At 35.0% G+C, this 17,312-nt stretch overlaps 1 protein-coding gene across 1 annotated transcript in view; it reads right to left on the reverse strand.

Annotated features, from left to right (window-relative positions):
* LOC105462810 (protein eva-1 homolog C-like) overlaps window positions 1–17,312 on the reverse strand; it is a 131,268-nt gene that overhangs the window by 38,609 nt on the left and 75,347 nt on the right. Inside the window, exon 2 of the mRNA XM_011709660.1 lies at window positions 1,964–2,169. Within this exon, the coding sequence (XP_011707962.1) occupies window positions 1,964–2,169 (206 nt within the window). The remainder of the gene's footprint in view (window positions 1–1,963; window positions 2,170–17,312) is intronic.

Below are 17,312 nucleotides of genomic sequence, written 5' to 3' on the forward strand. Positions count from 1 at the left end.
TGTCAGTTGCACGCTTCGCAAAACACAGGGGTGCCGTTTTCAGGTCAGTTACCATTATTTCGCGAAACCAAGATTTTAGACCAACGCGAGGATGTATCCCTTTTCCCGCTCTCGCGCGAGATCCATAATTGCCAGTGAATTAAGCTCAAAGAAAACAAGTTTTCGTGCGGGCGCATTCTCGGCGAACTTTTCTCCGCGGAGTTTCTTCCCGCCGTTGCATTCCTGTTGAGAGAATAAATCGTACACGCCGATGCCTTTTCCCTCGGCTTGCCGACTTGCTCGATTACCATTCTCGCGAAAATTTTCGCGAGAGCTCCTTTGACGATGTTTACAGTTACATCTGAGTTGCGCGTTTACGTCGTCTTTGACGAAGCTTCTTCCTTTAGCTCGCTTAAATCAAACTCGCTCGACAATTTTGAAAAATCGCACGGAACGAAAAATAAAGGCAGATGCGAGAATACGAAATGTTATGGCTTTTTGAATTTAGATTTATATATGCTAACCCTTTGAGGCCCGGGGCTTTCTAACAAAGTAACTCTCTAACAAAGTGACTATCCCATAGACCGAGTTTCAGGAAAATTCAGCAACCAGTTCACAAAATACAAGGGGAGTACCTAAACGCGCGGGCATACCGCTCCATAAAGGGTTAACATGTTTTCATGTTTAGTTTTATGTATTGATATAAATTAATTTTTTACTTTTAACTTAGCGTAGATAAAAAATACTGACAAAAATGACCGCGGAAAAAGTACGGCAATCTTGATTTCGTGTAAAATCATCCGAAGGATAAAAACGACGCGAATGCGCTCGGATGCATACACAAGTGCCTGCATGCGTTTGAGCGAGGTTTACGACGCTTGAAGCATACGAAGGTTAACCCCAGAAAGGATAGGGTTCGGTTTACGATTCTTTCCGGTTCGGTACTCGCATCGGGATAGAACGAGAGGAGAGCCAAAGTGGAATGAATACATCATCCACGCCCTTCCCACGGATTAGAATTGAGGAGGTTCGCGAAGAGCTAATAAATGTAAAACATTGAATAAAGTTTCGGAGCAAAGAGACCGAGAAACGAAAGTGTTGCCATAAAATTGGAGCAGGCGTGAATGACGGCGTAAAACCTCTTTCCAGGCTGTATCAGGATGAAACGAACAATCGCGATGTCCCTCATGAAACGTGATGTCACGATGTTATGAAACGGAGATGACGCATCCTATATTTGATCGACGTTCGAATTCTTCAGAACTTGCGAATTTAGGCGGCTCAGATTGAACGGAGTTTGGACTCGCGGAACTTCCTTTCGGGAGCTGAAGAGGCAGAATCGGAAGATAATCGGAATTTAAAGTACGTCCAAATATTAAACTTTCGCGGGAGAATGGAATCATGCCATACCAAGTTTAGCAAATTTGCAAAGTTCGTGCGCTACGTCATTACACGAGAAATACCTATGTGATCAGCCTTTTAACTTGTGACAAAAAGAATATGTCGCATTAAGCGCTCGTCGTACTTCAACATCGACATAGTTTAATATCAACTTTTAAATAGTAAAATTCAATGTCACTAACTATATAAAATTTCTAATTATTATTTTAAAAGAGCTAATATCTCATTAATGTATTATAGATGTATGGTGTGCCATAATGCCCATAATTAACTAGAGCATGAAAGATTCTGATTTTTAAAAAACAAAAAGAAATTTTTTTAATGACAAAGAAAAATTAATTGTTTGTTTTGTAGCGATAATAAAAAATGTTTTCCAAAAACTTTAAACTTTTTAATAAATTTTAATTAATAAAATTTTAATCTTATTTAATCTTTGAGGTTTTCTAACGCTAAATCAATTAAATCGTTCAATATATACAATCACGCAGTAGTAAATTTTCAATAAACTTGAAAACCGCATACACGCTACGCCGCTCGATCGGCATTTACCTGTTCAGAATACGAGAATTTCATTGGCACATACCTGCACTGATTGCGGCCAGATACATGTGTGATTCGTCGGTCTGTCCCCCGCGATCATCAGAGGAACGGACGAGTTGCATTTGATGATGCCGTGCATTCCTGTTCTTCCATACTGAGCGTGTTCGACAAGGATGGTGGTGCCGGGCGGGCATTTTAACGTCATTGTCTCTTCGTCGCAAGCCGCGCGTTGATAGGTCTTCAGGGTGCCTGACAACAGGGCTGTTCAGTTAAAATAGAAAAACCGCACGATATGAGCGACGTAAAAATAGGATTAAACGATCCGAACGGTAATGACATATAAAATTGCATTATAGTTGCGATCGACAATAATCGATACCGACAGGATAAAAAGCGAAGTATTAAATAAATAGACGCCGCATAAAGGTGTGATATGAGAAATGGATGATGGAAGGTGTTCAAGCCACACGTAAATTATGGAAGGGCACGGAAGAAAAGAAAAAGCGCGCGGAAAGTGCGAGCGGTCGCGTATCGAAGATCGATCGATGAGCCGTAATGGTGTCGCCACCGCAGCAGCGATCAATTTAAAGGGATTGAGAGTAATTAACGAGTGGATCAGCCGGGATTGGTTCGGTCGAGCGGGAACGGATGTATCAATGGCACAAATTCGCCCGCGAAAGCAACGTCGTTTCGTTTACACACGATACGCGGTTTAACATAGCGAGCGGGAAGCAGTCGACATTTGCGGAATTTAACGCGGAGATCGTTTCGTGACGATGGAGTTTGCGGACGGAACCGCAGACGGTACCAGCGTGTAAATGCAGATTTTGCGCGATAATTTCGCGAGTGGCGTCCAATAAAGGGCGGTACGATTGTAGAAGTTTTCGAGGAAATAAGCGAAGTGATTGTAGCAGTGCATGCGATAACAGCCCGTGTGTGAGATAACGCGTGATAAAATGTTAGGATATGCACAGGATTCGTTGTTAATTAATAGTTCGTCGGTAAGTGAAGCGTTAGCATACGAATAGTTAATAAGATAATAATAGATAACAGTACCAACAAATGACATCAATGCAAGATTTTCAAGGAAATTTAATCAAAATAAATTAAATAAATATGTCAATGTGTATGTATGCATATGTTTATGTCACCATCACCCGTGCATCAATATGTCACCGCAATCACCATCACCACCATCACCGCAGTTATCGAGAGCCGTCGTTACACCACCACCGAATTATCAGCAGCCACGGATGAGAGTACGGCCCGTCGTCGTCCCGATGAGAACAACATGAAAAATAAAACAGATGAAAAGCTTGTTAGTTATGTCGTGAGCAGTCACGTACGAGATGCGGAATATGCAAATTCTTCAATATTTCCTAACGCCGGCAGGAGGAATTGCGCATGGAGGAGCGAAGTCGATAATTCACGCGGCGACGAAGGAACATCTGTCTGACCCGATATTGGTCGTTTCTCCTGCGACGAGGCGTTCGTGGTAAAGCGTGCCGGTAAAGCGTAGGATACGCTTCTCAATTTTATTGAGTAAATTTGTAGAGCCAAAGAAGATCGGAATCATTTTGATTATTCGGATATGCCCGCAATTATATTACTGTTGCGCTCTCTTTCGCAAATATTAAATACTCCCGAAAATTTCGCATGAGACGTGATATTTCTACGCGGCACCATCTTTTGAGCATATATTTTACCTTGTATTCTTTCGCATCATTAACTATATATTCGTTGTTTTGCCGATAAGATATAAGACTAATTCTTTAATCTTAAATTATTCAAGCACGGGAAATGAAATATTAATTACAATTAATTATTCGAAAATGTTCAATAAACTTGATTTCAAGAAACTAAATATAAAGTACCAAAAAATAAAATTATTCTAATACTATCTAAAATATTAAGATAATTATCTTATACGCAAAAATAACTATTATTGCATATTTCTTGATGTAATATTACAACATTTATAAGCTAAATGAAAAGTGCGATTTTTAAAAAATAGGACAATTGTAATTACATAAAATGTGTATTTGAATTATATGTCAACCGACCAGAGTACTTTACTGCGACATTGCATAATTCGTTGCCTTTTCCATCGACAAGATTCGCAATAATGTCGTGACATAGCAACGTTGAGAAGTAAAATACTTCTCGACATCGTCGGTACATTGTGTCTTGGTAACGACCGTCTTCGTTCCACCGTCTAGATTATATACATAAAGCCGAGCACAAAGAGTAATGCATACAAACGATTGTTGCACCGGGCAATAACAAACCTGGGTCCGCTATTACATTCCGTGGCCCTCTCCGCGCACGTTCGTAAATCAACGACTGCGAGCATGCAAACTGTAAAGCGCTGAACTGCACTAGCAGCTACTTGGGATCTTCGCGGGGGGGACCGCTGTAACTCGACTACGTGATTGGAATGACCAAGCAATTCGATATGCCCCTTGATCTCCGAAGATGAAGAATGCGCGTACACAATTCACAGGCAAAGAATGCGTGAAGTTTCGCGTATCGCAATTCGATTAGATTTAATCGGGTAAGTTCTCCGTGATCTCTTTCTCGGTTTCCCTGTATCTCTCCATTTCCCTCCCATGCCACTCATTCGTGTGTACGCTGAATGTCTACGCTCTCTTTCGTTCCTGTCTCTACTGAAGTGATTATTTTGTCGCCACTTGTGCAGATTGTCGTCGGAACAAAAAACGTGTATATACAGATTTTGAAAATAGGTAACAATACGCGAAAATTTTAAAACAATTCTGTAACAATTCTCTGCAGCATTTATTGCGTGTGTGAAGTTTGCACCCCAACATTAAAATTCCATATTTCTGATTAGAATTCGATAACGGAATTTAATAATAATTTTTAATTCAACTCTAATCAGAACTATGGAATTTTAACGTTGGAATGCGAACTTCACACACACGCATTTTATTTGTAATATTCACATAATACACTCTTGTTAGTTATTTGACTTTTAAATCAATATTTAAAAAAACTGCATTTTTACGTCGAACAAAGACTTATTATTAAAAGAATTGTTGTATTTTAGCCGATTTTAAAAATACAAGATCACATATTTTACACATTTCAATTTATATTATTCTATTCATTTAAAAAAGAGCAAAAATCTGGAATTATTACTTTCAATATATGGCAATGCTGTAATGTAATATAAGATTTCGTTCCACTCTCATGTATCCTTTCCAAGGCTAAAAATATCATTTTTTTTTCGGATACTATTTTTACATTCGTCACTCGTTATCCTAATGCACTCAATCAACGTCTATTCATGCTGCGCATATGTATATGGTAGCATAGACGACGAAAAAAAAGTTTATAAAAATTCTACGCGAAATATGCTCTTATTATCCGAAACTGGGTTAACGACAGTCTCGAACAACAACCGTATTCTGATTTATCTTCTATAATTATTATGAGAGCTCGTACGGAAATTAAACGCGGAATATCGCGGATTAATCAAGCTTAATGACATTTACGTATTACTACTGCGCTTTAGATATGAATGATAAATACGGATGCAGAGTCATTAACATTATTAAAAACGTTGCAAATTAATGCATATTTTGCTATTAAGTGTATAAGAGTCATTGGTAAGAAAGCCAGCTTATGTAAAAAGATGAAATTATTATTTGAAGGAAAAAATATACAGTGTATTATAATGCAAATTCATTGCAATTTATTGCGTATCCGCTTATGTAAATGCATCTAATATTTTCTAATATAATAGAACTGTTCATGTTATTTACACTTTTCTCAGAAGAAATGCTTTCTATCTCTCCAACGCTCAAATATGTATGCATAACTATCTCTATTACTAAGCTCAAAAATATTTTTGGGAATTTTAAACACAAACAAATGTATAATATCTATAATAATCTATGCTTCATTGATAAAATGAAAAACATCTGCTAATACACAATATCTCTATATCTTAAAATTTCTTTCAATTTTAATAAATAATATATGAAATCTTAAATATTGTAAATGACAAACTGTATCGCGAATAATAAACATTTCTCTCTATTATAATAACTATATGTTATTAATTTCGTTCACTTATTTAAATTATCAAAGTTATTTAAGTATCGTAATTATTAAATATTTGCTAACAATAAGTACTCTAATAAAAAAAAATTTTTCATGAAAAGAGTTTGTGATTTACGTGTATTATGTTTAAAAAAAAAGAATGTAATTATCATTTTGTGCCATTTACCGAGAACTTTTGATAAAGATACTTCTTTCTTTATATACACTTTAATGTAAAGAGCAGCAGCAGTACTTAAGACGATTCTTTTTATCGAATGTTCTTTTCCCAGAACGTTCGATTTTGCTCTTATCCTGTCTCCCGCACTTACACGGACATCGGGCTCACACTTTTATGGCGACAAGCTGTAAAATAACTCACGGCTGCGGAAGTAAATTGTTGTTCTGGTAACGGATGAACATGAAAGCGGAAGTAGGACTGTGAATTCGAATGTTTATTCAGTCGCAACCTTACGAGCGCGACTTCCGCGGGGAGCACATTATTTAAAAGGTCCATTTATCGGGTGGATCGTATATCGTGTATCGAATCGAAAAGGCGAGAGGACAAAAGCTGGAAAACAGCTTGTAAATTCGCAGCTTGACATGAATGGCACGTCCGTTCTCATTTTTGGCTTGTCGTTTTACCATATGATTCTCATTTCCTTTATAATCTGGCATTATTATTTCACAATGTACCTCATTTAAAGATAACTACTATAGATAACTTATATACTTTAAATAATAACGTTTATGTAATTATATTAATAACGTATTGTCGTAAATAAACGTTGTCATAAATACGTATAATATATTGTCAAAATTTCGAGTTAAATTTAAATATAAATAATGGATCTATTATATTTCACCTTGAATACGCGGTGCCTCATTGTAAATAGAAAAGACTTGATCCGGTAAGTTCTTATTTTGTAACTACAATCGTGTCCCGAATAACATAATATTTCGTGATGAAAGATTAACCCAAATCGAACGCGCGCGTAGAGATATTTCGACTTAATTCGTCCAGCTAATCCAAGGTTTAAGGTTCCTCGAAACGAAGCTTACCAGAGGATTAAAGTATCGTTGATCCGAACGGATACCATGGAGCAATGTAAACATGCCGGAGTCCAGCAAGGAAGTTTGAGAATAATGACCGTACTAGTTTCGCAATAATCGCGTACAATTATAGTAACTGCGGGAAAAGTCTCGCTAAAATATAAGATAATAAAATACATTAAAAACTAATTTACTGTCATAAAAAAAAAACGTGGAATACCCCTTTTCTTCTCTTGTACACACGTCGTACACCTCTTTATACAATCATTAATAAGTAAATAATCTAAATAAACAAGTGTAAATATTAATACAATAAAAGTACATTTATATTATCAAGTTGTGGTGCCTGTGGTGCAGTGGAAATCGTTAAAATGTAATATTTTAAGAAAACAGCGTACACAAAACGTCCTTACCATTATTAATTGTAAATGGTATTTCTGTTACGCAGGAATCTCGTTTTACTATTCCGTTGTAATCATTATTACAATAACGTCCATTTGATTTTGATTGCTGTACTAATTAAATTCTCCTAACTTTCACGACATACGCCGACGGTTACGTTTTGCAGCTACTGCTCACTCAGAACTTCACTTGAATCTAATTGTACGTTAATGTGCATTTACGAAACCACGTGAAATATAACATTTATGACGTTTAAGATTAATTTCACATCAAATTAACAAAGGACCGTAGCACCTGATAAACATGTACTTTGTAGACACTCGTTTGCAAAGGTTAATTACTCGATCTTAAACGTTAAACCTGCAATTGTACGTTAATTGTAAAATAATCGTTTGTATAAATAAACATAAAATAAGATTTAAACTCATACCTAATAAATAAAATTGTTTCCTCGAAATTAGTATTAAATATTTTGCTTTTAATATTATCATTGCGTATAGTACAAAATAATAGACTTATATAATAATACTTTGCAAAACACCAAAACGTATAATTATTAATTTCTATCGTAATTATTCGTTCTTTAAAACACCGAAAAAATATACGTGAAATATATATCGAAATATTTAACGTACATTAATATAAGTACATAAAATTCATCTTGACATAAAATCGTTAAGAATTTCAATTAACAAAATTATTTCCGTATAAATAACCTTAAGCTGACCTGCCAGCCATAACCGTATCGTATAAGTAAAGATTATAAGAAAGCCAATTGCCGGTTGAGACTCGCAGCCAGATTCGATCAATGTCCGTCCCAACGGTTTCATCGTTACGAAAACCGGAAGAGGTGCCGTCCGAATTGCTTACGAGGCAGCTTGTACAAAACTCGCTTCACTGTTCGTTCTGTGGAACAACTAAAATCTGGAAACGATGCCAACTTTTCAGAACTCAACCATCTAGAGCGTTGTAGTCGTTTCCTCTATCTCTCTCTTTCTCTTTCTCTCTCTCCCTCTTCTTGTCATTATATGAGTGCGGCCACTCAGACTTTTAACTTTTTGTGTTTTTTACATTAAACGGTCACGAGTGACTTTACGAAAAACTGACATGAACAGAAAAACGAATCAAATTTTGAAATACGATTCAAAAGTGATCAAACCTAAAGAAATCAAAGAGATCGCGGTCAATTAACATATTTAAATTTCACATGTGTGCAATTGCAATGCTTTCTTCATTCATGTGTAAATAATTAAATAATTTCTGCCAGTTAGTTACAAGAAAAATGTAAAAAAATTGTGTATTATGCATAAGTAATTGTACTAAAATATACATATGACTAATTATTACCGACTTTCTGTATTGTTTTGCCCAATGAATTATTTAAAGATGAGAAAACCGTCTCAACTTTGCGAGCACTCATTCTATTAAAATCCATACAATGTAACGTTGAATAAACCTAAACTTTTCTCTCTGTGCGACCAAAAGTAAATTTACGTTATAAAATTAATATAATAAAATCTTTTAGCTTTGCTAAAAATGTAATTCTTTTCTATGCGTCCAAAATGAAAATATCAAGTATGTTTACAATTTTATACATTCAAGCGCATTTTGAAATATTTTATCATAATTTTTTCTAATTAATAATAAGTTCTCTAAGAAACATGTAAAATATTGAAATTTCACAGCAATAAATTAACCTACCATGCAACAATCAAGCGAAAAAAATATATATTAACGGGTTTCATCGGCGCGCATTTTACGCGCGTATGAAAGGTGTTTGAAATGCAAGATGACGCATTGCCGGAATCGAATTGCCGGAGAGGACACACGTGCACATGATTACTGATTATTGCCAACACATTGTTAGGAATTAATGAATACTCTCGATGAAAACGTAATGCCCGATCGATCTAGCGCTTACGGCATTCCCGACACACGCATCTACTCCCGTCAATCTGTACTTCGGGAACGGGCGATTCGTTTACGTTGCAACGGCATATCCGTAACGCGATGCGCCGTTAAATGACCGCGATCCTGACAGAAAAATAGTAAGCTGACCGCGCGTGCGCGCGCGAATTTCCGAGCTAATTGAAAATAGACGTCTATATATAAACGCACTTTATCGACAGCGTGAGTTTTAAGCTGATACGTCGGGACAACGCGCGTATAAATTGTTATTGATCATTATCTATATAGCCGGGGTTAATGGATATTTTCCAGCCGGGCATAATAACGCATCGGGGAATATGAGCGCGCTGCACTCGGATATCGTGCCGTTAATTTAATTTCCCTTATTATATATAATGTTATTCAGGGGAACTGACATGCAAGTTTCAAATATTAATTAATTGTGTACAGTAAAAAATTAATCGCACATTTTTTTTCCACAGAGAAATTCATCGTGTTTACAAAGTAATAAGAACGCGAAAATAATTCTAGACATCGAGTTTTATAATATTAAACTTCTTTAAAAATCATACGTTTATTCCATTACAAAATAAGCATTTTTTGCATTTATAGAAAATAAATCCATAAATTATTAATTTTAAGGATATCGGGTCATCTGTTTTTCTCTCTTAATATAATAAATAAAATAATTTAATATTAAAAACAAGATTTCAACGTAATTTTGGTAATATTACAAACAAATTTAATAACGAAAATTTCCGACTATCAGATTATATTCAATAATCATTAGCAGCAAGAGAAAAACATCTAAAAAACCAAAAAATTTCGTTTTTCTTTCTTTCTTATTTGCTTGTTAACAGGTTAATTTGTTCCAAATCTTCATAATTATTGACACATCAATATATATTATCTATAGCACTTGGATATTTGTAATTCGGATGCTAAAACGGAATATCGCCAAAATCCGGTTTATCATGTATACCAACATATGTAAAGTCAACCTTCATCCATCCGTTTATTGAATTAATCTGCATCAGAATCAGTTATTGATATATTTTACCAGATTCTAATCGCAGATTATACATTCGATATGGCCCATTATTCACATATCTGTCTGAGATTAATTAATTGCTGCGCACAATTGCCGGCACGGCCATTCTCTCGTCAGCAGCAGACCGCATTTAAAATTGATAGACTCGAGCTGTCGGCGCGCAAATTGTTATCGCTTATTATTCGCTGGATAACGATATTTTTCCCAACGGGTTTAATCAGATCTACGCCGCGTCGGGTGCGTGTGTGACCGTTATTAATCGCGCCTGAGCGCAGCAAAAAGCAGTATTCTATTTTTACTGCGGCAACCGCGACGCGAAGCGTCGATCAGCGAACTCGTTTCCTTCGTCATTTCACGCGTTGGCGGCACGGAAGTAATTTCTCTCGACGTTCGCGTCAATGATTTCCCCTCGCGCGTGGCTCAATTTTCCTGCGCGCGAGAGAAAGCACGCAGTCCGGATGGATTAAACAGAGGAACGAGCATTGCACCACGTTTCATTGCGTCCAGAACGCGAAGCATGTCAAAAAAAAAAAAACGCAATGCGCAACAACGCGAAATGCTGTCGCGCGCGAAAATGCGTCGTCGAATCTTCCAAATTATGCTTTCTATATACCTTTCGGTAACTTAAAGAACGAGCTCACGCTTGTGTCTATCAGATCGATTCCTTTTATGTGCATTTTCAGTGTTAAGAATACAATATATACAGTATTAAATATATTCAAAAGAAAAAAATTGCAAAAATGTGCAATATACAAAATGGAAGACTATTAATTAGAAAAAGACTAGAGAAGATAAAAAATAATTTGGAACTGTTGTAAAATGTAATCTAATATTTAATGTAGTTAAATATCCACTGAGATTTTCCAAAAATATAGCAATAAATAAATGTTTTAGAACTTTATTGAATAATTTATATTTCTAATTTATTGGTACTAAATTTGCAGAATCTATTTTCTCAGATATCAAAATATCATAAAATGTACAAAAATAGTCACATTATACTAAAGTAATAATTACTAAATGTATAATTACATTATAATTATGTATGTACTCGTAACTATTATTGCATTAATATGTATTTAATATTTATTTACAATAAATTGTGTAAATTTATAGAAAGATTGTTGTATAAATGTATATAATAAATATTATATAAATCGCCCATAAGAATAATATTATATTTATTAATATTATAATTAATATTATAATTATTAATATAATATAATTAATTATTCATATCTTAATCAGCAATAAAAAAAAATAAGTCGTTATATTTCGCAGAATCCAAGGTGTAAGAGATTTCATTTAATTTCTTTTTATTTGGCTTAGTTGAAAATCGTCCTGATTTATCTCAACAACATATTATCGAAGTAATACGCGTCTGCAACTGACATTAGACGCATTTCGTTGAAAGCATATCGGAAAAGGTAAACATGTTTTATATAGACGTACACGGAGAAAATGCTTACAGCTCTGTCAAAATCCTTTCACTTCTTTAAAAGAAGAAAATATCAAAGAGCATTTGTTATAACTTTTGTAACATCTCAAAATGTTAAGCAGATAAAAAATAATAAGCTTTAAACTATGCTTCATATAATATACGGATATCTGTATAGGATAGAAACAACCGGGACTAATCGCATTCAATATTTTAATTCAAGCATGCTTCATAACAGAGTTCACATCTTTTCATTATCGATAATTTTAGTAAATATAGTTTCAAAAAATTATATTACACTTAAAAACATTCAACGATTAATACAGAAGGAAAGATATATAAATGTAAGATATAATAAAAAAAATTAATATTCTTATTTTCATTAAAAATAAATAAAAATTCCTATATATATATATATATATATATATATATGTATAGAATTATATAGAAGTTTTATGTTATAATTATCAGAAGAAATGTATGTAAATTCAAATCATATGTAAACATGGGCATTACTATTAAAACGTCAACTTTATGACTCAAAGATATGGTGAGAAAAATGTAAAGAATAAAATGAAAGAGACACACGTGGACTTATTTACATATATTCTTTCAGTAGATAAAAGTGTATCTCTGCGCGGAAAAATGCAGAGTCGTGACACTAAGAAGAACTCCGCAGCCTGTAGAAATCTTCCTACTCTATCTAGTACAAGGAGTGTAAGAATCAGCGCGACCGATATGGCGTTGACATTTTCGATTTGAAATAACATTCTCACGACGGAACGCGGCTTTCTGAGTATTACGATGCACAGTATTTCTCAGCGACAAGAAGAAACGATTCGTACGAAGAGAGTCCGCTGCAGAAGGCACTTCCCGTCCACTTACAAAGAGAAATACGCCACGACGTAAGAGCGTCGTTTTACTTTCTGGTCGGTACAAGATTGTAAAAAGGTTTGTACTTTTTGACGTGTTCTGAGCGAACTTGCAGTGTAAGCAGTTCCGCGCGCGTCTTTCATTCACTTTGCATGCGTTTTTCTAATAAAGCGAGACTCCTCTTAGCGAGACGATCAATATACGATCAATTATTCGCCGGGAATAAAAAGGCTTTTAAGTGCTTCTCGAGAGAGTCGAAAATAAAATGAACCCTCAGCCTGTCAATGACTCGATGTACTTGAGCGTTTTTTATCATATAAGCTCATTAAAATGTGCGCGGGCATGGCGGGCACAAATGCCGCGGATATTGCCCGGCTGCGCTATTTTCGCTCCTCGTGGTATGTAAAAAGGGCGTCTAACGAAGCCCGCGGAGTCATTAATAATGATTTCAAGGTACGAAGCCTGAGATAATATTATCACAAGTGTAAGATGCTCGATCCGAAATAAATTATTCGTAATAATAAAAGATGAAAGTTTTGGAACAAATGTTAAAATATAATAAATTCGAAACATCGGTCGAGACAGAAAGGAACAAGACATGTATATGTAATATATATTTAGAAATATATCATATTGTTCAAAAATGTTTGCCCCCGTCCGAGAATGTTTTCGTAAAAGAATTTTAAAATGTATTCTAATAGAGAGATCATCATTTTAAACATTTTGAATACACGTCTTTTTATCTTTTGCTCACACATATATACACAAAAGATTTATAAATTGAGTCGAACAATCTCCGCGTGATAAACCATGGATAATGCTAATGTCAGTGGTATTATAACTTTCAAGCTTTATAACTAAAAAATTACTTAATTAAAATTAGCTAAAATTTGAAGTTACAACAAGAATATGCAATGAAAAATGAGGGTTTCCATTTAAGAAATTGACCTTCGTGATTCCATCCAAGATCAAATCATATTTTACTATTATACTTTATGTTCCCCTCGAAATCATAAAACGTACGTTTGTACAAAATGTTTTTTCTCATCTTCCATATTTTTCGAAATATTTGCTTGAGAAAATAAAATACGGTTATATGTAGAAATTTGTAATAAATAATTTATATACATATATGTATGTATATATAAATTACTCATTAAAATACATATATATATATATTTCTTTTAATAATAATTTCTATATATAAAAATAAAAATCACTTATTAAAAATTTCTGTATTAATTCCGTAATATTTACTTAATAATAATTAATTTATTAAACGCAAGTTGCGTACGTATAATATACTATTTGCATTTATTATGCGTACAATCAACCGAAACTATTGTTAGTTAAATGTAAATATGTATAGGTCACATAGCTTTGCATGACGCAAATTAATGTACCATTAAATTATTAATAATATTCATAATAACTTTAGGCAACTGTTACATTATTCGTGGCTAAATTATTCAAAGAAATTTTCCCCTAAAATCTAGGCGTTTGCAAAGTTTTCTGGGTAAACCGTTAGCCAGAAGATTAACAAACATTACTTAAATGGGAGTTACCACACAAACTACGTATTATCCTGTTCGAGTAACACCCGTTAATTCCCATTACATCGAGTTTGTATACAAAAATTCCTTAACGGTCTATACTGTTTCCAAGACGTGAAAAAATAAAAACACTTGGAGTCTTTTTACCCAGCTTTTTTGATCCAGCTCTCGCGCTAGATCGTTAATCGCGCCTATTCTTTAACGTATCTTCAATGGCACTAGTTCACGCTTTCGGATGAGCCTGCAATTCGTCGGAGGTCAAAAGTCGAATTGTTTCGAATCGCGTGTGCCCGTATATAGTTAGTTTTCCTGCGGCACTCGAGACAAAGTGCTGCCCCGATTGTTAAAGCGAGAGGCGCTACCGGTCGTTCTCATGGAAACTACGGCGCTCGCTGTATTTACGACGAAGTGGCTTCGTATGCCGTCTATTCGGGTCGCCTGGTACATTAAAAGCTCAAACTCTGTAGAATGAAAAGAAAAGAGGAGTCAAAGTGATGGGAAGTGGGGAAAACCGACGAGGGAATGGACGCAAAGTCAGACGTCTCGTGATAACAAACTCGCGGAAATTTACATAGCGGATAGGGCGGAAAATTTGCGTCACGCAGAGATGCAAGAACCCAATTGTGTTCTCAATCGTACATTTTCTATGTTCACTTTTATCCATTGTACCTAACATACGAACACATGTCTTACGAACACTGATGTAATACTATTTATGTTAAACATTAGATTCTTCTTTTACTCTTCAGTCGTTTTTCTTTCATTTATGCCTCTTCCCTGATCTGTTCAATACATTAAACGTTAAAATTCAAAGTGAAATGTAACAAAAAAAGAAAATGAAAGCGAGTGGAAAAAATGTAAAAAGAGAAGCAAATCAACAGAACCGGAATGAGAATATTCGAAGTTCTGCACTACGTAGTCAACTTTAAGCAAATGATTTTTTAAGGTACTGCGAGTTAGATAAAAAAGGCTAATCACGCTCTTCTCTCTAATTCTCTCTTTTCTGAACTGCAGTAATTCTAATTACGCACGATCCATCAGGTTCTTTGTCAGACCAACTAACTGTAATAGTTTGCATGGTCGGTAGAGAACGTAACCAAGCCTGGAAAACGGAAATGGGGATGTTGAAAAACTGCAAACTCAGATCGTGGAGGGTAAACGGAAAAGGTTATTTTTCTCCGGCACGCGCGATTACTTTCGTGAAAATACGACCATCGCGTTTTCGCGCATTTCACGCATTGATCTATTACTTCTTTACGCATTAATATTACATTTTCATATGTAATCATTGGCTAGAAGACAACTTGGTTAAATTTAAAAATAAAAGTAATGAATACATAATAAAACAATTAATTCAATATTGTTACCATACATAATCATATATTGATGTTATCATATAACATAAAAATATTTATTGTGTGTGTGCGTGTATTGTCGATTTTCAGTAATTTATTATATATATTTTTGTAATAAAATTGATAACAAAGGATAAAGCTAATAAAATTATGTTCAATTATTTAGTTATACAGCTGATTAATTTACATAATTTAATTTCATATTTGAAAAGCTAATGATAATATTAATATTATAAATAAATCAAAATCGAACATTTATTAAGCAATAAAAAATAACCAATGTATTAAAAATTCAATTTTCGATAAATCGTTAAGTGTTTTCTACACTTCAAAATCGTGATTTTCGATATTAATCTGGCTTAAGCAATATTATGTGATCACGTTAATCAAACTTCCAACACAGCGACGTGAAACGTTGACTATACTTAGTTTACTTTAGTTTACTGTAGATCGAACGACAGGCCCCTAAAATATTCATGTGACGGCGCATCGAGCAACCACGACACTAAAATGTCGAGAGAACTCAAAATGGTAAAAGCTTTGATCAGGCTTACGTCGTGCACCGTAGAAAGCTTTTAGAAATTAGCAAATCCCTTTTGAGGCTTTATCTTTGAGAAGAGTTCACAAAAGACTGTTAAAACGCGCTTTGAAAATTATCGATAAAACTTAACCGAAAGCAGGTTTCGCTTCAAATTCAAATCCAAACAGATCCTAATCGATAATTATATTTTCTGGTACATCCATTTGCAATATTGACCACATGTAATATTGATCAAGCTAAAAAAATTAGAAATTATTTATACATTCGAGTCTAGATATATTGTCAAAACAAAGAATAAAAATCTCATTACTCGTGCGTTTTATGCAGTAGGTAAAAAAAAAGGAAGGAAATTATAGCTCCGATAGTTGTCATCGAAGATGTCATCGACGGACATGATTTGATTGTAATACGTGACACAGGGAATCGAGAACGAACAACATACAATATTTGCTTAGTCGTCGACTTTCTGGCGCGTAGCCTGGGCTCGGCTTCCGGCCGGGAGCCACACATGCGCTCGACTTTAATGGCAGCAAACCAACCCAGAAGCGTCCAACATCCGGAACGTTACGCGGAAATTTTCGCGAACCCTCGGAAACGATCCGTAGATCGCTATCGGCGTTCGATTATTACGCCACGGGATTTTCGGCGCGGTCGGTCGTCTCGGCTGAGCGCGCGTTCGGCTGGATCTTTCTACCTCCTCTCCATTTTTACACGTATAGGAATAGATCGGCGAAGTGCTCGATCTCCAGCCGGTAGAAACTGAATTATCCGGACGTTCTTGAATTTCGATCGATCGCGCGGAAGAATCGATCGGTTTGTACGCCGCACGAACAATTTACGATTCTTCCCGTCGTGAAATCGTGCATAGAATGTGGAACGACTCCGCGAACGAAGAGGCCGACGAAACGTCGAACGTTTTTACTACGAGCCAGTAAAACGAAATCGAATATCTGGCGAACACCGCGGTGATTTTTCGTATACGATGTAAATATCGATTATGCGATAGCATTATGTACGTATCAGATTCTTTAAAAAAAACCATAAAAATAATTCAACCTTTTCATTCAAAAATTATTATAAAATTATAAATAGTTAGATGCGTATTACAATTTCGTTGCAACATCGTAATATTATCAAAGAATTATAAGTTAAATTT

The sequence above is a fragment of the Wasmannia auropunctata genome, unplaced genomic scaffold (assembly GCF_000956235.1).
Source record: "Wasmannia auropunctata unplaced genomic scaffold, wasmannia.A_1.0 LD336095.1, whole genome shotgun sequence".
Lineage (NCBI taxonomy): Eukaryota > Metazoa > Arthropoda > Insecta > Hymenoptera > Formicidae > Wasmannia > Wasmannia auropunctata.